Source organism: Octopus bimaculoides, chromosome 14, assembly GCF_046866305.1.
Source record: "Octopus bimaculoides isolate indiv1 chromosome 14, ASM4686630v1, whole genome shotgun sequence".
Classification (NCBI taxonomy): Eukaryota; Metazoa; Mollusca; class Cephalopoda; order Octopoda; family Octopodidae; genus Octopus; species Octopus bimaculoides.
The window spans coordinates 3,248,034-3,264,240 of NC_142941.1; the positions used below are offsets into that span (position 1 = coordinate 3,248,034).

Genomic DNA, 16,207 nt, shown 5'->3' on the forward strand with positions numbered 1-16,207 from the left:
AACTGAATAATTAGGAGTGATCTAAACTTGTATTTATACAGGATTTCTCCTTATATAATCAACAGAGATGTGATTCAATCCATAGTCAAGAACGTCGCACCAGTTGCAACTACAACAGTGGCTCCTTAACATCCCAAAAGGACAGAGAAGCTAGCAAGAGTAATGGCAAGACTAAACCATATGATGAGACACCTGCAGAACCAGGTAACTTTTATCGAAACATAACATATAAATGTAATTACCTTTATTACTGTAGGACAATATATAATGTTATGCTTAGTGTAATATAAGATCAATGTTTCTATCTTTTATATATTGGAATTGTTATATTGAAATGTAATTTGTGTTTGTATATTTGATATTTTGCAGAATATACCAATGACAATCCAGTTGCAGCCACAATACTAAAGGGACAACAAATACAAGATACCTATCTACAGCCAACATAATAGATGTTCCATGACTATTGTTAAATGATTCTCTCACACACCAAATCTTATACAATACTTTATATTCATATAAAAATATCAACTCTATGTTTCTTTCACACATCACACATAAGGGCTTTACATTGGCATCTGTTATGACCCCTAATTTACATTTCTGATGCATTAAATGCTAGAAACACCTTATTTTATATTACCATAGTACATTATTATAAAATTATTTTTTTACTTTCATTTTGGTATAGGCATTTCACTAAACATAGATAAATTAATCTGAGTCATCCAAGAATGTTTAATTGTGGCATCTTTTAGTTTCACACCAATTCTAATATGTATCTTCTGCTGTTTTATCTTTATTTACAAATTTTGTCTTTGCATTTTCTTACTGTATCAACTTTAGAAGTACTTTTACTAATTACCAAATTGATAATTGTTTTAGACGTAAATAGCTCACTTCCAGCATACTACAAATAGCTAATCATATTTTAAAATAGCAAAGTTTCATCTTTTACAAAGTGGCATATTGAAGATAAATTAGTATATTTCTAGAAAATAATTTTTGCATTCAAAATAATTTATTTGAAAATATTTTCATTTCCACACTTAAAATTAGGTTAATTTAAACTTTAATTAAAATGAACTTTAAAAGTGATCAAATTTTGGTTGTCTTTACTAAAATTTACATCTCTCTGCAGAAATATTTAAAATTGTATAATAATAAGTTTTGAATTTCTCAAGTAAATTTTTAATTTCTGGACAGAAAATATGTAATATGGTGATATTATTACATATCAACTATGAAGTTCCTTGTGTTTAACATGACTTCCCTTATTTGATGTGTTTGTGTGACACAGACATCATTGCAGTAATTTCCTATTGGATGAGAGAGATTTTCTAGATTTCTTTCAATATTGAAAGTGAGGCTGATAGCTTTTTTCTTTGTTCATCATACACACAATTGTGTGTGTGTGTGTGGAGGACATAGAGTTGTAACTAGCACACACCAGCATCTGGCTAACATCTCACCTCCCACTACATACAGCAACTGTCACACTATTATATCAGCAGTTACACAGGAACACCACCACCACTACAACAACAGCAGCAGCAGTAACACAGGAACACTACTACAACAGCAGCAGTACCACTATAATACCACTGCAGCAGCAGCAGCAGTTAGAGTGGAACACTACAGCAGGATACACATCATCCATCACACACAACTACAGTGAAGGATTAAACAATGCAGGTAAGTCTCTCTCTTTCTCTTTCTTCTCTTTTCATATTTATTATAACATTTGTTTAATATGTGTTTCTAATGAAAGACGGTAAGGATAATATCTAAAATGTCTGCCATGTTGTATATTTATATACACAGGGACTGGGATAGTGGAGGATCGAGAGATCTAGCCATCATTTCCACCATTAATAGCAACAACCATTGCAGTAGTCATTGTAATACAATTACTTTGAACTGGATTATGTCTTTTAATGTCAGAATCACGCAAGAAACATCTATACAAGAAGTATTAAACTATATATTTTGCTGTGATATCTCTTATATATAATGGTTTAATATTGTCCAAATAGATATATGTATATGTGGTGTGTGTGTGTATTATTTAACTGTCAAAACATTGATTATAGCCAATAATACTGGGTGTTAATAATGTATGTCAATATAGTTTATGTTTTGCCATAATAATTCACTAAGCTTTTAATGACTTCTAACAAATCACTAATATCCCTATATATATATATATATATCCATTATATATCCATTATATAATCCTTCGTGCATTATAAGCAAAGAATGTTCCTCATCACCATCATCATCCTCAATATCATTACAATGGATGATAAATATAATCTTGTCTAGCTTTCTTATTCAGATATTTTGTGTGAAATATAAACTTATTTTGTTATCATGTTGATCCATAACAGAGTTTTATTGAAACAATCCTGTTGTTCATCTGTTTCTCTCATTTGCAGTGTAAGTGAAGAGATAATGGTTGCAGTCATGTTGTCTATGACAAGTCTGATTGTAATTGTTTGGGTATATTCTCTGACTGCCTCAGTTTCTTTATCTATCCTTTTGTCTGCCTCCAATATGATTACTTCAACTTCCCAGTGCTGTTACCTATCCAGAAGAATATAGACATGACTTTTGCCTCTAAAAAGTTTAACTGCGGCTCCCCTCTTCTACACATTATACATCTACTGGCTTCATCTCTACAATCTCTCCAGACCTAACTTTTTATTGTCTCGATCTTCCTGTTGGCAGCCCTGGAGTGATTTACCTAATAAAAGGAAGAGGATTCCTATTTTGGGGTTGGTTGTTGTTTGAAATTTCTGTTCTGTGCATTCAATAGATGACAGTTGTGGAGCTTTCTCCTGTGGTCAGATGTTTCCATCTAATGACTCCATACTGTGCATAACATAAATATTACAAGTGTTAGTTCTATCTATGCAATGAAAGTTTTACATAATATTGGCAGCCATCATAATTTTCACATAACTCTGTTGACTGGATACCCTTCCTATGATCATCCATTTCACAGTACGAACTAGCTGCATTTTATCATGCCACCATTACTAAACAGGCTTCTGTCAAGACTAAGCTGCCCTTCTGCCTTCTGCGAGGTTATTTTTTTCCTAGATGGCTTTACGTTGCCACAGCTTACAGAGTCAACATCTCTTCAGAGTATGTGATTTTTTGAAGTAACTGTTCTCTTAGATGGATTACATTTATTGCAGCTTGTAGGGAATATGTCTCCTTTGTGCAGACTTTAATTAAGAAACTATAATGCTGCTAGATATGCTCACAAGGTATCCAACAAAAATTAATTATAGCTCTCAGTATATTGTAGCAGATAGAGGAGAAAAAGGGTAGAGAAAAGAAACAGGAACATATGAAAGGGAGAAAGAGAGAAGAAAGTGCAAAACTAAGACACAGAGAGACGTATGGTGGAATATGAGAGGGACATTGAGACGGTGATGAAGGAGAATATCATATAAATAGAGAGAAGTGAGGACACAGAAATACATATAAGGGGTTTTTGCTTTGTTTCTTATTAGACTGAATTCAAATAAAGGACTCTGGAACCTAGAAATAATAATTAAAACACTATAGAATCCTTAAAAAGTTTTTGATGCTCCCTTGTCACTGGGAGCATTCATGTTATTTATATGCATCATTTCTAAGGAAATGCCATTTTCAGAATAGAATATATGTGTGCCTGAAGGTGTTTATATTGGTGTGTGTATTGAGGAATGGAGCTTGGCTTCAGATTTCTTCAAGAAGTATTGCACACACTTCTACAATATAAAGATATGTTTTGCATTACATTTATTCTTTCAACCAGAAATAGAATCATTAACAGCAGTATCAAATAATATTTTAACATATAACTACAGTGTGGATTAAATTCTTATACATCCAAGTTTAGATTAAACATTTGTTATTAAGTATAGCAATGTAACTTAAAGAATCTCTGATTATTTACTCAACAAATATCCTTGCTTACTTTAATAGTAAGCCATTGTAAGTGGCAAGCAGCCAGAGCCATCAGCACATCGGGTAAAATGCTTCGAGGTATTTCATCCATCTTCACATTCTGAGGTTGATTTACCTTTTATCCTTTCAGGGTCAATCAAATAAATACCAGTTGAGCACTAGGATCAATATATGCCAATTAACACTTACCCAAAAATTGCTAGCCATATGCCATAATTTGGAACCAGTATCAAGCCATTGTCTCTTTCTAAGTACTTTCTGAATAGTAAATCATGAAACTTGTCAAACCAAAATATTCTAAATGCAATTCTAAGCACAGAAAGGTTGCTGCCTTATTCCAAGGAAGTAGCATCATCTGTATATTGTGAGTTAGCGTGTTAGATTAGAAAAAATGCAATTTTAAATTATTTAGAGCACATGAAAAAGATATACAAACAATTATCATTTATATAATGGTTATTATAGCTTTGAATGAACTTATTTTATTCTACTTAATGTTTAACTATTTGTTGTCTTTTATAGCAATTTCTCCTACTGAAATGTGATGAAGAATTCCAGACATGACACCATATATTGGTCTACTGTGTCTTCTACATTTACTGATCACCCTTGTACTGTCCATAGATATTACATACCATGTCAAGGAAGAAGACAGTCCTCACACCTATATAGGAGACATTGCTGTTGACTCTAACTTATCACACCCTCTCACACATCAACAACACACTCTCATTACATTTACACAACTACAAAGGACAGTCGAGAGTGGTTCTCACTTATTTAATGTCACCAACTCAGGAAAACTATACACTACTCAGACACTGGATGCTGAGTCTCTGTGTACATACAACAAGGAATGTTCCAGAATAGTTAAAGTAGCAGTAAGGAAAGAAGAAACATTTATGAAAATATTAAGAATTAAAATACTCATAGATGACATCAATGACCATTCTCCAGAGTTTCCACAGAATGAAGTTGAAATTGAATTTCTTGAGAGCCACCTTAAAGGTACTAAAATCTCTCTTCTTAATGCCATTGATGAAGATATTTCAATAAACAATTCTCAAATTACATATATGATTAAAAAAAGTAATAGAGAACCTTTTTCTCTCTCTGTCACAAAACGTGATGGTATTTTTATACCTGAACTGATTCTAGACAACAAATTGGACAGGGAAATAAAAGATTCATATATGTTGATCTTGGAAGCTAAAGATGGAGGCAACTTTCCCAAAACAGCTACACTCAAGGTACACATAGCTGTAACAGATGTCAATGATAAGGTACCTGTATTTTCTCAGAAACTTTACAACATCTCTATAAATAATTCGCATCAAAGACATTTACCAATTCTTACTTTAAAAGCCACAGATCAAGATTCTGGACAAAATGGAAAGATATCTTTTTATTTCAACCATAAAACATCTCGAAATATCCAGAAATATTTTGTATTAGATAAGAAAACTGGAGATTTATTTTTACATGATAATTTTCAGTTTACTAAGATGCAATCTTATAAATTATTTATTGAAGCAAGGGATGGAGGAAAACCACCCAAAAAGTCTGTTGCAGCAGTTCAGATTCATGTAGTTAATAACCAGAATAATGCTCCGTTGATTAATATAGATTTTGTATCTCCTTTATCAGAGAGTTCCACAGCAGTTTCAGAAGCAAGTAAAATTGGTAGTTTTATAGCTTATGTTATGGTCACTGACATTGATAGTGGACCTAATGGTGAAGTTATCTGTGATTTAAAACATGATAAGTTTAAACTTGCCAAAATAGATTCTAAAGAATATAAAATGATTGTTAAGGGACATCTTGACAGAGAAATAAGGGACCACTATAAAGTATCTGTTGTGTGTCATGACATGGGGTCACCTCAACTAGAAAGTAAAAAATATTTCTCTGTCAAAGTAACTGATGTCAATGATGTAGAACCACATTTTACCAAAGAGACATTCCAATTCCTCACCTATGAAAACCAGAAAGTTGACTTCCCTATTGGCTTCATCAATGCTACAGACCCTGATCTTGGAGATGGAGGCCAACTTACATATTCTATCATCAATGATAACAACAATGGTAACATTCCTTTCCAACTGACAAAATATGGATTTATTTCTACTTCACAATCAATAGATCGAGAAATGAAAGACATCTACAAGTTCCAGGTCTTAGTGAAAGATAATGGAACACCTTCTCTCAATGACACTGCCAATATTGTTATTGAGATTCTAGATAAAAATGATAATGCTCCGTATTTTACGTTTCCTAATAATGACCCTTACAATCTAGATGTCCACTACCATCCACACAGTAAGAAGGACATCACAATTCTGAAAGCATCTGACAAAGACACTGGAAACAATGCTTTCCTCACATATGGAATACTGAGATCCAATGATAAAAACCTGTTTGCAGTGAACTCACACACTGGTGTGTTATCTTTCTCTCGCACAGTTTACCAAAATGATGCAGGAACATATGAGCTGCAGTTTATTGTGAAAGACGGTGGTACACCAGTTCAATCAGCAACAACTGCTATCATACTAACACTGTTTGTTAGTAATGATACATCTCCAATGTTGACTGCTGTCCCATTCCAGTCTGGTAACAACCTGAATATGACTTGGATAATTATCATTGTAGCAGCAGCTGTAATACTATCTGTGGCTATTGTAGTGTCCATAACACTGTGTGTTTTCAGATGTATTAATCACACAAATGACTCACCTACAACTGCAGATAATCCCAACTTTCTCTCTCAGACTGAGATGAGACAATTACTGTATCAGACTAACAATCCTGTTGCGATAACGAGAAATGCAGAAGAGATATTTAACCGAAATCTTCAGACAATAAAATCTAAAAGTCAGTTTTTTCTGGAGATGGAGCAGACACCAGATGAGTGGAAATTCTCAACAACACAAAGGAGACTTCCACCTGTGCCTCAGGTAAATATAGTTGAAGAAATTCAATAATATTTCTGCACATTTTAAAAACATGCCTTTCTTGTCTTTTATCGGGAACATTCTAGAATACAAATGTTAATGTTTCTTCTATTTGACATTATTCTCCCTGCTTTGTTTTCTAATCTACAGAGATGTGATTCAATCCATAGTCAAGAGCGTCGCACCAGTTCCATCATGTCTAACTACAACAGTGACTCCTTAACATCCCAAAAGGACAGAGAAGCTAGCAAGAGTAATGGCAAGACTAAACCATATGATGAGACACCTGCAGAACCAGGTAACTTTTATCGAAACATAACATATAAATGTAATTACCTTTATTACTGTAGGACAATATATAATGTTATGCTTAGTGTAATATGAGATCAATGTTTCTGTCTTTATATATTGGAGTTGTTATATTGAAATGTAATTTGTGTTTGTATATTTGATATTTTGCAGAATATACCAATGACAATCCAGTTGCAGCCACAATACTAAAGGGACAACAAATACAAGATACCTATCTACAGCCAACATAGTAGATGTTCCATGACTATTGTTAACTGATTCTCTCACACACCAAATCTTATACAATACTTTATATTCATATAAAAATATCAACTCTATGTTTCTTTCATACATCACACATAAAAGGCCTTACTGTGGCATTTATTATGACCCCCAATTTGTAGCAATGATACATTAAATACTACAAGCAACTTACTTTACATTTCCAACATTCATTATTATGAAATAGTTCTCTTCCTCTCAGTCTTAGTATATACATTTCACTAAACATATACAACTTAATCTGAGTCATTCTCCGAAGTTTAGTTATAGAATTTTTATCTTGATACAAATTTTACCATTTAATAATATCGTACTCACTTTTACCATTGTTTTATTTTATTTGCATTTCCTCTTTTGTTCACACCACTTTATCTTTTATGTTCAATGTATATTAGATTTTATTGATCAATACCAGCATAGATGGATAAGTGTTGATTCCCACAACATCCAATAAAGTGTTGTCACCTATATTGGTAACATACTAAACTTACCGACATATTTATAAAGTTTTTTTATGTATTAAAATTTAAATTTTTTATATTTTATGAAATATGACATAAAAAATATCGGAATATCATGTCTTTTTAAAATGGAAATAGTTTGGCTTCTCTTAATTTACTTTCCTTCCAGTTTCTCTAATCATGTGAACTTCTTAAATAATTATGTTTGTTGACTTATTCTAAAATCGATTTGTTTCTGATAGAAATCTCGAATATGTATTCTTATAGTCAAGTTTATAATAATCCATCAAATATCAAGAAATATTATTATAAATATATATAAATCTTATTTCCTAACATTTAAATATGTAATGTAGAATTTTTATTAAAAAGAAAAAGTGATGTTGCTTCTGTTTAACATGACTTCTCTTATTTGATGTGTTTGTGTGACACAGACAATATTGCAATAATTTCCTATTGGATGAGAGAGATTTTCTAGATTTCTTTGAATATTGAAAGTGAGGCTGATAGCTTTTTTCTTTGTTCATCATACACACAATTGTGTGTGTGTGTGTGGAGGACATAGAGTTGTAACTAGCACACACCAGCATCTGGCTAACATCTCACCTCCCACTACATACAGCAACTGTCACACTATTATATCAGCAGTTACACAGGAACACCACCACCACTATAACAACAGCAGTAGCAGCAGTAACACAGGAACACTACTACAACAGCAGCAGTACCACTATAATACCACTACAGCAGCAGCAGCAGTTAGAGTGGAACACTACAGCAGGATACACATCATCCATCACACACAACTACAGTGAAGGATTAAACAATGCAGGTAAGTCTATCTCTCTCTTTATTATCTTTTCATATTCATTATAACATTTATATTATATGTGTTTCTAATGAAAGACAGGGTAAGGATAATATCTAAAGTGTCTGCCATGTTGTATATATATATATACACAGGGACTGGAACAGTGGAGGATCGAGAGATCTAGCCATCACTTCCACCATTAACAACAACTGCAGTCATTGTAATACAATTACTTCAAACTGCATCTTTTAATGTCAGAATCACACAAGACAACATTATACAAGATATATTAAACTATATATATTGCTAAAATATGTTTTACATATAGTATTGATATAATATTGTCCAAACTAGGTGCATATATATTTAACTGTCAGAAATCATTAGATTGATAGCAAATAAGTGTAGGGGTTAATGATTTAAATCAATATAGTTTATATCTGTTTTGTTGTAAAAATTCAATTGCTTTAATTAACTGAAATCGACTACTAATATCATCATCATCATCATATATATGTATGTAGGTAGATAGATAGATAGACAGATAGAGATATACTCTGTTAAATATCCATTATATTTTTTTTCTATATGATACATTAAGAATGTTTCATTATTATTGAGGCAGTGAGCTGGCAGAATTGTTAGCACACCAAGTAAAATGCTTAGCAGCTTTCATTTGTCTTCATGTTCTAGGTTCAAACTTTACTATGATTGACTTTACCTTTCATCCTTTCGGGGTTGATAAAATAAATGTCAGTGAAACATTGGGATCGATGTAATCGACTAGCCCCACTCCCCCAAATTTCAGTCCTTATGCCTATAGTAGACAGGATTATTATTATTATTATTATTATTGTCATCATTCAGATGACAATAAATATAGTATAGTGTAGATTTGTTATTTAGTGTGAGATATAAACTGATGATATTGTCATGTGTTGTGAAGATATATTAACTCTCTGACAACAATCGATGAATGTTGAGAATTGATCAGAAATATATCACCGTCTTTCTACAAACTAACATACATCACATCATTATAGTTGTTCTTCATTAAATATAATGTAAAAAAAATATTTTTTATGTATAAAATCTATGTGTTGTATGTAAATAGGGATTAAATAAATTTTATTACAATTAATTCAATAAGAAAGAGTTCTACATATTTTATGAAGATAATTAATACATATTTTTCCATCAACAACATTCACTCCATCATTCTATGATCCTCATCTTTGTATCTAGTTAAAAATATCTTTGTAAAATATTTCCACATAAATTTATAAAGTATTCTGTCTTTGTTATTAATACGACTGTTAAGTCTTTATAATTATTTTTATCAACATATTTTCAACATTTTATTACATTTAAAGTTTAATATAAAATATTCTTGTAAAATATTGGTTAAACGTTTCGGCTGGTATACCCTCCAGCCTTCATCAGGTGTCTTGGGGAAAGAAGGCTGGAGAGTATAACAGCCAAAACATTGTGTTAACAACAAAGATGGGGACAAATATCCGTCAAATGTAAATAATGTACATAATTCCTCATCTCTTAAATATAGAACTGTATAAACCATAAGCTGTTAAGAATATAGATTTAGAAACCATGGCAAGTGAAGCATGTTCCACTGCCTACGTGTAGGAAGGTAGCCACTCCAACTGGTTTCATTACCTTTCGGAGAAAAATACTTGACTGAATTCTATCAATATATATTTTTAATTCAACATCGAATTTCTAGCAGTTCTATATTGAAACTATCATGGAATGTCAAGAACTTTGGTCTTTACTGTTCCCTGGTTTTTCTTTCCTGTCATCCATTTGGCCACCACATCACACCCAAGATGTAACTGTCTTCAGAAGAGAAAAGTTGACACATTTTAAATAGTTCTGATGAGTCTAATAGTATATATTTGAAGATGAAAATAATATTTACAAAGTAGTTTTTGCTTTTATGTCATATTTTGTTTTAATTCTACATAAGCTTTAAATATTTCTTTTGTCTTTTGTAGACATTTCTCCTGCTAAAGTGTGATGAAGAATTCCAGACATGACAGCATATATTGGTCTACTGTGTCTTCTACATTTACTGATCACCCTTGTACTGTCCATAGATATTACATACCATGTCAAGGAAGAAGACAGTCCTCACACCTATATAGGAGACATTGCTGTTGACTCCAACTTATCACACCCTCTCACACATCAACAACACACTCTCATTACATTTACACAACTACAAAGGACAGTCGAGAGTGGTTCTCACTTATTTAATGTCACCAACTCAGGAAAACTATACACTACTCAGACACTGGATGCTGAGTCTCTGTGTACATACAACAAAGAATGTTCCAGAATTGTTAAGGTAGCAGTGAGGAGAGGAGAAACTTTTATGAAAATATTAAAAATTAAAATATTAGTAGAAGACGTCAATGACCATTCTCCAGAATTTCCACAAAATGAAGTTGAAATTGAAATTTCTGAAAGGGAGAGTAAAGGTACTAAAATCCCTCTTCTAAATGCCATTGATGAAGATATTTCAATACAGAATTCTCAAATTACATATATGCTTAAGAAAAGTAAAAGAGAACCATTTTCTCTCTCATTTGAAAAGCGTTATGATGGTGTTTTCATACCTACTCTAGTTTTAGGAGACAAATTGGACAGGGAACTCAAAGACTCATATATGTTGACCCTGGAAGCTAAAGATGGAGGGAACCCTCCCAAAACAGCTACACTCAAGGTACACATATCTGTGACAGATGTCAATGATAACGTACCTGTATTTTCACAGAAACTCTACAACATATCTATTAATAGTTCACATCAAAGACATTTACCAATTCTTACTTTAAAAGCCTCAGATCAAGATTCTGGACAAAATGGAAAGATATCTTTTTATTTCAACCACAAAACATCTCGAAATATTCAGAAATATTTTGTATTAGATAAGAAAATTGGAGATTTATTTTTACATGACGATTTTCATTTTAGTAAAAAGCAGTCATATAAATTATTTATAGAAGCACGAGATGGAGGAAAACCTCCCCTCAGTTCTGTAACTAAAGTCCAGATTCACATTATTAATAACAGGAATACTGCTCCATTGATAAACATAGATTTTGTATCTCCTTTATCAGAGAGCTCAGCAGCAGTTTCAGAATCAAGCAAAATTGGTAGTTTTATAGCTTATGTTATGGTCACTGACACTGACAGTGGACCTAATGGTGAGGTTATCTGTGATTTAAAACATGATAAGTTTAAACTTGCCAAAATAGATTCAAAAGAATATAAAATGATTGTTAAGGGACATCTTGACAGAGAGATAAGGGACCACTATAAAGTATCTGTTGTGTGTCATGACATGGGGTCACCTCAACTAGAAAGTAAAAAATATTTCTCTGTCAAAGTAACTGATGTCAATGATGTAGAACCACATTTTACCAAAGAGACATTCCAATTCCTCACCTATGAAAACCAGAAAGTTGACTTCCCTATTGGCTTCATCAATGCTACAGACCCTGATCTTGGAGATGGAGGCCAACTTACATATTCTATCATCAATGATAACAACAATGATAACATTCCTTTCCAACTGACAAAATATGGATTTATTTCTACATCACAATCAATAGATCGAGAAATGAAAGACATCTATAATTTCCAGGTCTTAGTGAAAGATAATGGAACACCTTCTCTCAATGACACTGCCAATATTGTTATTGAGATGCTAGATAAAAATGATAATGCTCCGTATTTTACGTTTCCTAATAATGTCCCTTACAATCTAGATGTCCACTACCATCCACACAGTAAGAAGGACATCACAATTCTGAAAGCATCTGACAAAGACACTGGAAACAATGCTTTCCTCACATATGGAATACTGAGATCCAATGATAAAAACCTGTTTACAGTGAACTCACACACTGGTGTGTTATCTTTCTCTCGCACAGTTTACCAAAATGATGCAGGAACATATGAGCTGCAGTTTATTGTGAAAGACGGTGGTACTCCAGTTCAATCAGCAACAACTGCTATCATACTAACACTGTTTGTTAGTAATGATACATCTCCAATGTTGACTGCTGTCCCATTCCAGTCTGGTAACAACCTGAATATGACTTGGATAATTATTATTGTAGCAGCAGCTGTAATACTATCTGTGGCCATTGTAGTGTCAATAACACTGTGTGTTTTCAGATGTATTAATCACACAAATGACTCACCTACAACAGCAGATAATCCCAACTTTCTCTCTCAGACTGAGATGAGACAATTACTGTATCAGACTAACAATCCTGTTGCAATAACAAGAAATGCAGAAGAGATATTTAACCGAAATCTTCAGACAATAAAATCTAAAAGTCAGTTTTTTCTGGAAATGGAAGAGACACCAGATGAATGGAAATTCTCCACAACACAAAGAAGACTTCCACCTGTGCCTCAGGTAAATATTATCTTATGTTTTTGGTATCCTTTTGATTTTAAATAATGTATTTTTTCCATTAGTGATGTATGTTCAAATATTTCTATAAAATACCAACTTCAGATTCTAGTGTACATGTAATGTTTTATTTCTTTAATAATCAAAAGTTATAGTTTTTCTTTTTTTGACATTCTGAATTAATTATTCTTTATTTAGTGATAGCAAAGCAGTCACAATGCTCATTATAGAAATACAATACTCTTTATATAAAAACTGTTTTATTAGGAGTGATCTAACCATGTATTAATGCAAGATCCCTTTTTCTGTAACAGAGATGTGATTCAATCCATAGTCAAGAGCGTCACACCAGTTGCAACTACAACAGTGACACCGTAACATCCCAAAAGGACAGAGAAGCTAGCAAGAGTAATGGCAAGACTAAACCATATGATGAGACACCTGCAGAACCAGGTAACTTTTATCAAAACATAACATATAAATGTAATTACCTTTATTACTGTAGGACAATATATAATGTTATGCTTAGTGTAATATAAGATCAATGTTTCTATCTTTATATATTGGAATTGTTATATTGAAATGTAATTTGTGTTTGTATATTTGATATTTTGCAGAATATACCAATGACAATCCAGTTGCAGCCACAATACTAAAGGGACAACAAATACAAGATACCTATCTACAGCCAACATAGTAGATGTTCCATGACTATTGTTAAATGATTCTCTCACACACCAAATCTTATACAATACTTTATATTCATATAAAAATATCAACTCTATGTTTCTTTCACCCGTCACACATAAAGGGCCTTACAGTGGCATTTATTATGACCCCTAACTTCCATCTGAGGTATATTAAATATAACAAAGCATCCTACTCTACATTACCATAGTCCTCTATAGTAAAATAGTTATTTTACTCTCAGTTTTGGTACAGATATTTCACTAAATATCAATGTATTAATCTGGGTCTTCCTAGAATTTTCAGTTATAGTATCTTTTAATTTAATATCAAATCTACTATTATTTAGTATCATTGTAAATTCTACCATTGTTTTACTTTATTTGCTTTTTGCCTTCTGTTCACACCTTTTCCTTTATATTCTTAAAATGGAAATATTTTAATTTATCTTAATCTACTTTGTTTACAGTTTATGTAGTCATGTAAACTTCTTAAATAATGAAATCTTTGATGACTTATTCTAAAATCAATTTCTTTCTGATAGAAATCCGGAAAATGTATTCTTATAGTGGAGTTAATAATAATCCATCAAATATCAAGAAATATTAATATAAATCTTAAATCTTATATTTTAATACAAATCTCTTATTTCCTAGCATTAGATATGTAAATGTAGTGTTTTTATTAAATAGAAAAAGTGAAGTTGCTTCTGTTTAACATGACTTCTGTTACTTGATGTGTTTGTGTGACACAGACAACATTGCAGTAATTTCCTATTGGATGAGAGAGATTTTCTATATTTCTTTCAATATTGAAAGTGAGGCTGATAGCTTTTTTCTTTGTTCATCATACACACAATTGTGTGTGTGTGTGTGTGTGGCGGACATAGAGTTGTAACTAGCACACACCAGCATCTGGCTAACATATCACCTCCCACTACACACAGCAACTGTCACACTATTATATCAGCAGTTACACAGGAACACCACCACCACCACTACAACAGCAGCAGCAGCAGTAACACAGGGACACTACTACAACAGCAGCAGTACCACTATAATACCACTACAGCAGCAGCAGCAGTTAGAGTGGAACACTACAGCAGGATACACATCATCCATCACACAGAACTACAGTGAAGGATTAAACAATGCAGGTAAGTCTCTCTCTTTCTCTTTATTATCTTTTCATATTCATTATAACATTTATATTATATGTGTTTCTAGTGAAAGACAGGGTAAGGATAATATCTAAAATGTCTGTCATGTTGTATATATATATATACACAGGGACTGGGACAGTGGAGGATCGAGAGATCTAGCCATCACTTCCACCATTAACAACAAGAACTGTAGTAGTCATTGTATTACAATTACTTCAATCTGGATTACATCTTTTAATCTCAGAATCATATATGTATTGCTACAATATATATTATATACATTTGTGTAAAGTAAATGTATATAGTAATTTTAACAGTCAAAAAACATTGATTTATAGGCAATAAGACTAGGTGTTAATAATGTCTATTGATGTTGTTTGTATCTTTGTTGTCGTAATAATTTGTTGATTAAATTTTAAGTTGGTGTAGCTTTAATTAACTCTAACAGATCTCCTTTATCCCTATATATGTGTTTGTGTGTGTATATATATGTATATGTGTGTATATATATATTTATATATATATACGCCCTTTTGAATATCTGTTATATATTCTTTTGTATATAATAAATCAAGAATATTTATCATCATCATCATCATCAATATTATTATGTATTGTCCTCCTTTCAGTTTTTATTTCCATTTCTTGCCAAGTATCTTTCCGATTTCTAGAGCAAAGAAACTCGCCGTATGCATTTGTAGAGCATTTAAATAAACACATGAGATTGTTCATTTACAAAGCCAAGTTATGTGAAAAAGATGCTGATAAATATTATTTAGTGTAGATTTGTTATTTAAGATAATTGTCAGGAGATATAAATTGATGATATTGTCATGTATTGTTAAAATATATTAATCCTGTCAACAAGAGATGGATGTTGAGAATTGATTAGAAATAATATCTTTCTACAAATTAACATACCTCGCACTATCATACTAAATATTTTTTGTACAGAAATATTTATAAAATCTACATGTTATATGTAAATAGGGATTAAATTTGGAAACAAAAGCAATGTATTCCACAAGAAATATGGTAACAAAAGAGTAGAATTCCAACCAACAAGACATGTCCTTAATCTTTCGCTCTGAAAACGTAAACTTCATTAATTAAATATCTTGAGAGACTACTGTTCATTAATTTCACAAT

At 32.1% G+C, this 16,207-nt stretch overlaps 3 protein-coding genes across 3 annotated transcripts in view; all 3 read left to right on the top strand.

The window, feature by feature from the left end:
- The window catches only part of LOC128249425 (protocadherin Fat 4-like), a 65,014-nt gene extending 64,565 nt beyond the window's left edge, over positions 1 to 449 (top strand). Inside the window, exons 23-24 of the mRNA XM_089363306.1 lie at positions 66 to 204; positions 370 to 449. Coding sequence (XP_089219432.1) covers positions 66 to 204; positions 370 to 449 — 219 coding nt within the window. The remainder of the gene's footprint in view (positions 1 to 65; positions 205 to 369) is intronic.
- A 198-nt stretch (positions 450 to 647) lies between these two features.
- Positions 648 to 8,086, top strand: LOC149132585 (protocadherin beta-15-like). Its single transcript, XM_089362189.1, has 4 exons — positions 648 to 1,695; positions 4,486 to 6,920; positions 7,068 to 7,215; positions 7,380 to 8,086. Exons 2-4 carry the CDS (start codon positions 4,524 to 4,526, stop codon positions 7,457 to 7,459), a joined length of 2,625 nt encoding a protein of 874 aa, XP_089218315.1. The 5' UTR covers positions 648 to 1,695; positions 4,486 to 4,523; the 3' UTR covers positions 7,460 to 8,086.
- A 2,716-nt stretch (positions 8,087 to 10,802) lies between these two features.
- On the top strand, positions 10,803 to 15,052 carry LOC149132586 (protocadherin beta-15-like). Its single transcript, XM_089362193.1, has 3 exons — positions 10,803 to 13,212; positions 13,524 to 13,662; positions 13,827 to 15,052. Exons 1-3 carry the CDS (start codon positions 10,813 to 10,815, stop codon positions 13,904 to 13,906), a joined length of 2,619 nt encoding a protein of 872 aa, XP_089218319.1. The 5' UTR covers positions 10,803 to 10,812; the 3' UTR covers positions 13,907 to 15,052.
- The last annotated feature ends 1,155 nt before the right edge of the window (positions 15,053 to 16,207 follow it).

Coding starts and splice junctions, on each gene's coding strand:
- LOC149132585 (XM_089362189.1), top strand. CDS start 4,524: ATGACACCATATATTGGTCTACTGTGTCTTCTACATTTACTGATCACC. Junction 6,921..7,067: donor GACTTCCACCTGTGCCTCAG/GTAAATATAGTT, acceptor TCTAATCTACAG/AGATGTGATTCAATCCATAG. Junction 7,216..7,379: donor TGAGACACCTGCAGAACCAG/GTAACTTTTATC, acceptor GATATTTTGCAG/AATATACCAATGACAATCCA.
- LOC149132586 (XM_089362193.1), top strand. CDS start 10,813: ATGACAGCATATATTGGTCTACTGTGTCTTCTACATTTACTGATCACC. Junction 13,213..13,523: donor GACTTCCACCTGTGCCTCAG/GTAAATATTATC, acceptor TTTCTGTAACAG/AGATGTGATTCAATCCATAG. Junction 13,663..13,826: donor TGAGACACCTGCAGAACCAG/GTAACTTTTATC, acceptor GATATTTTGCAG/AATATACCAATGACAATCCA.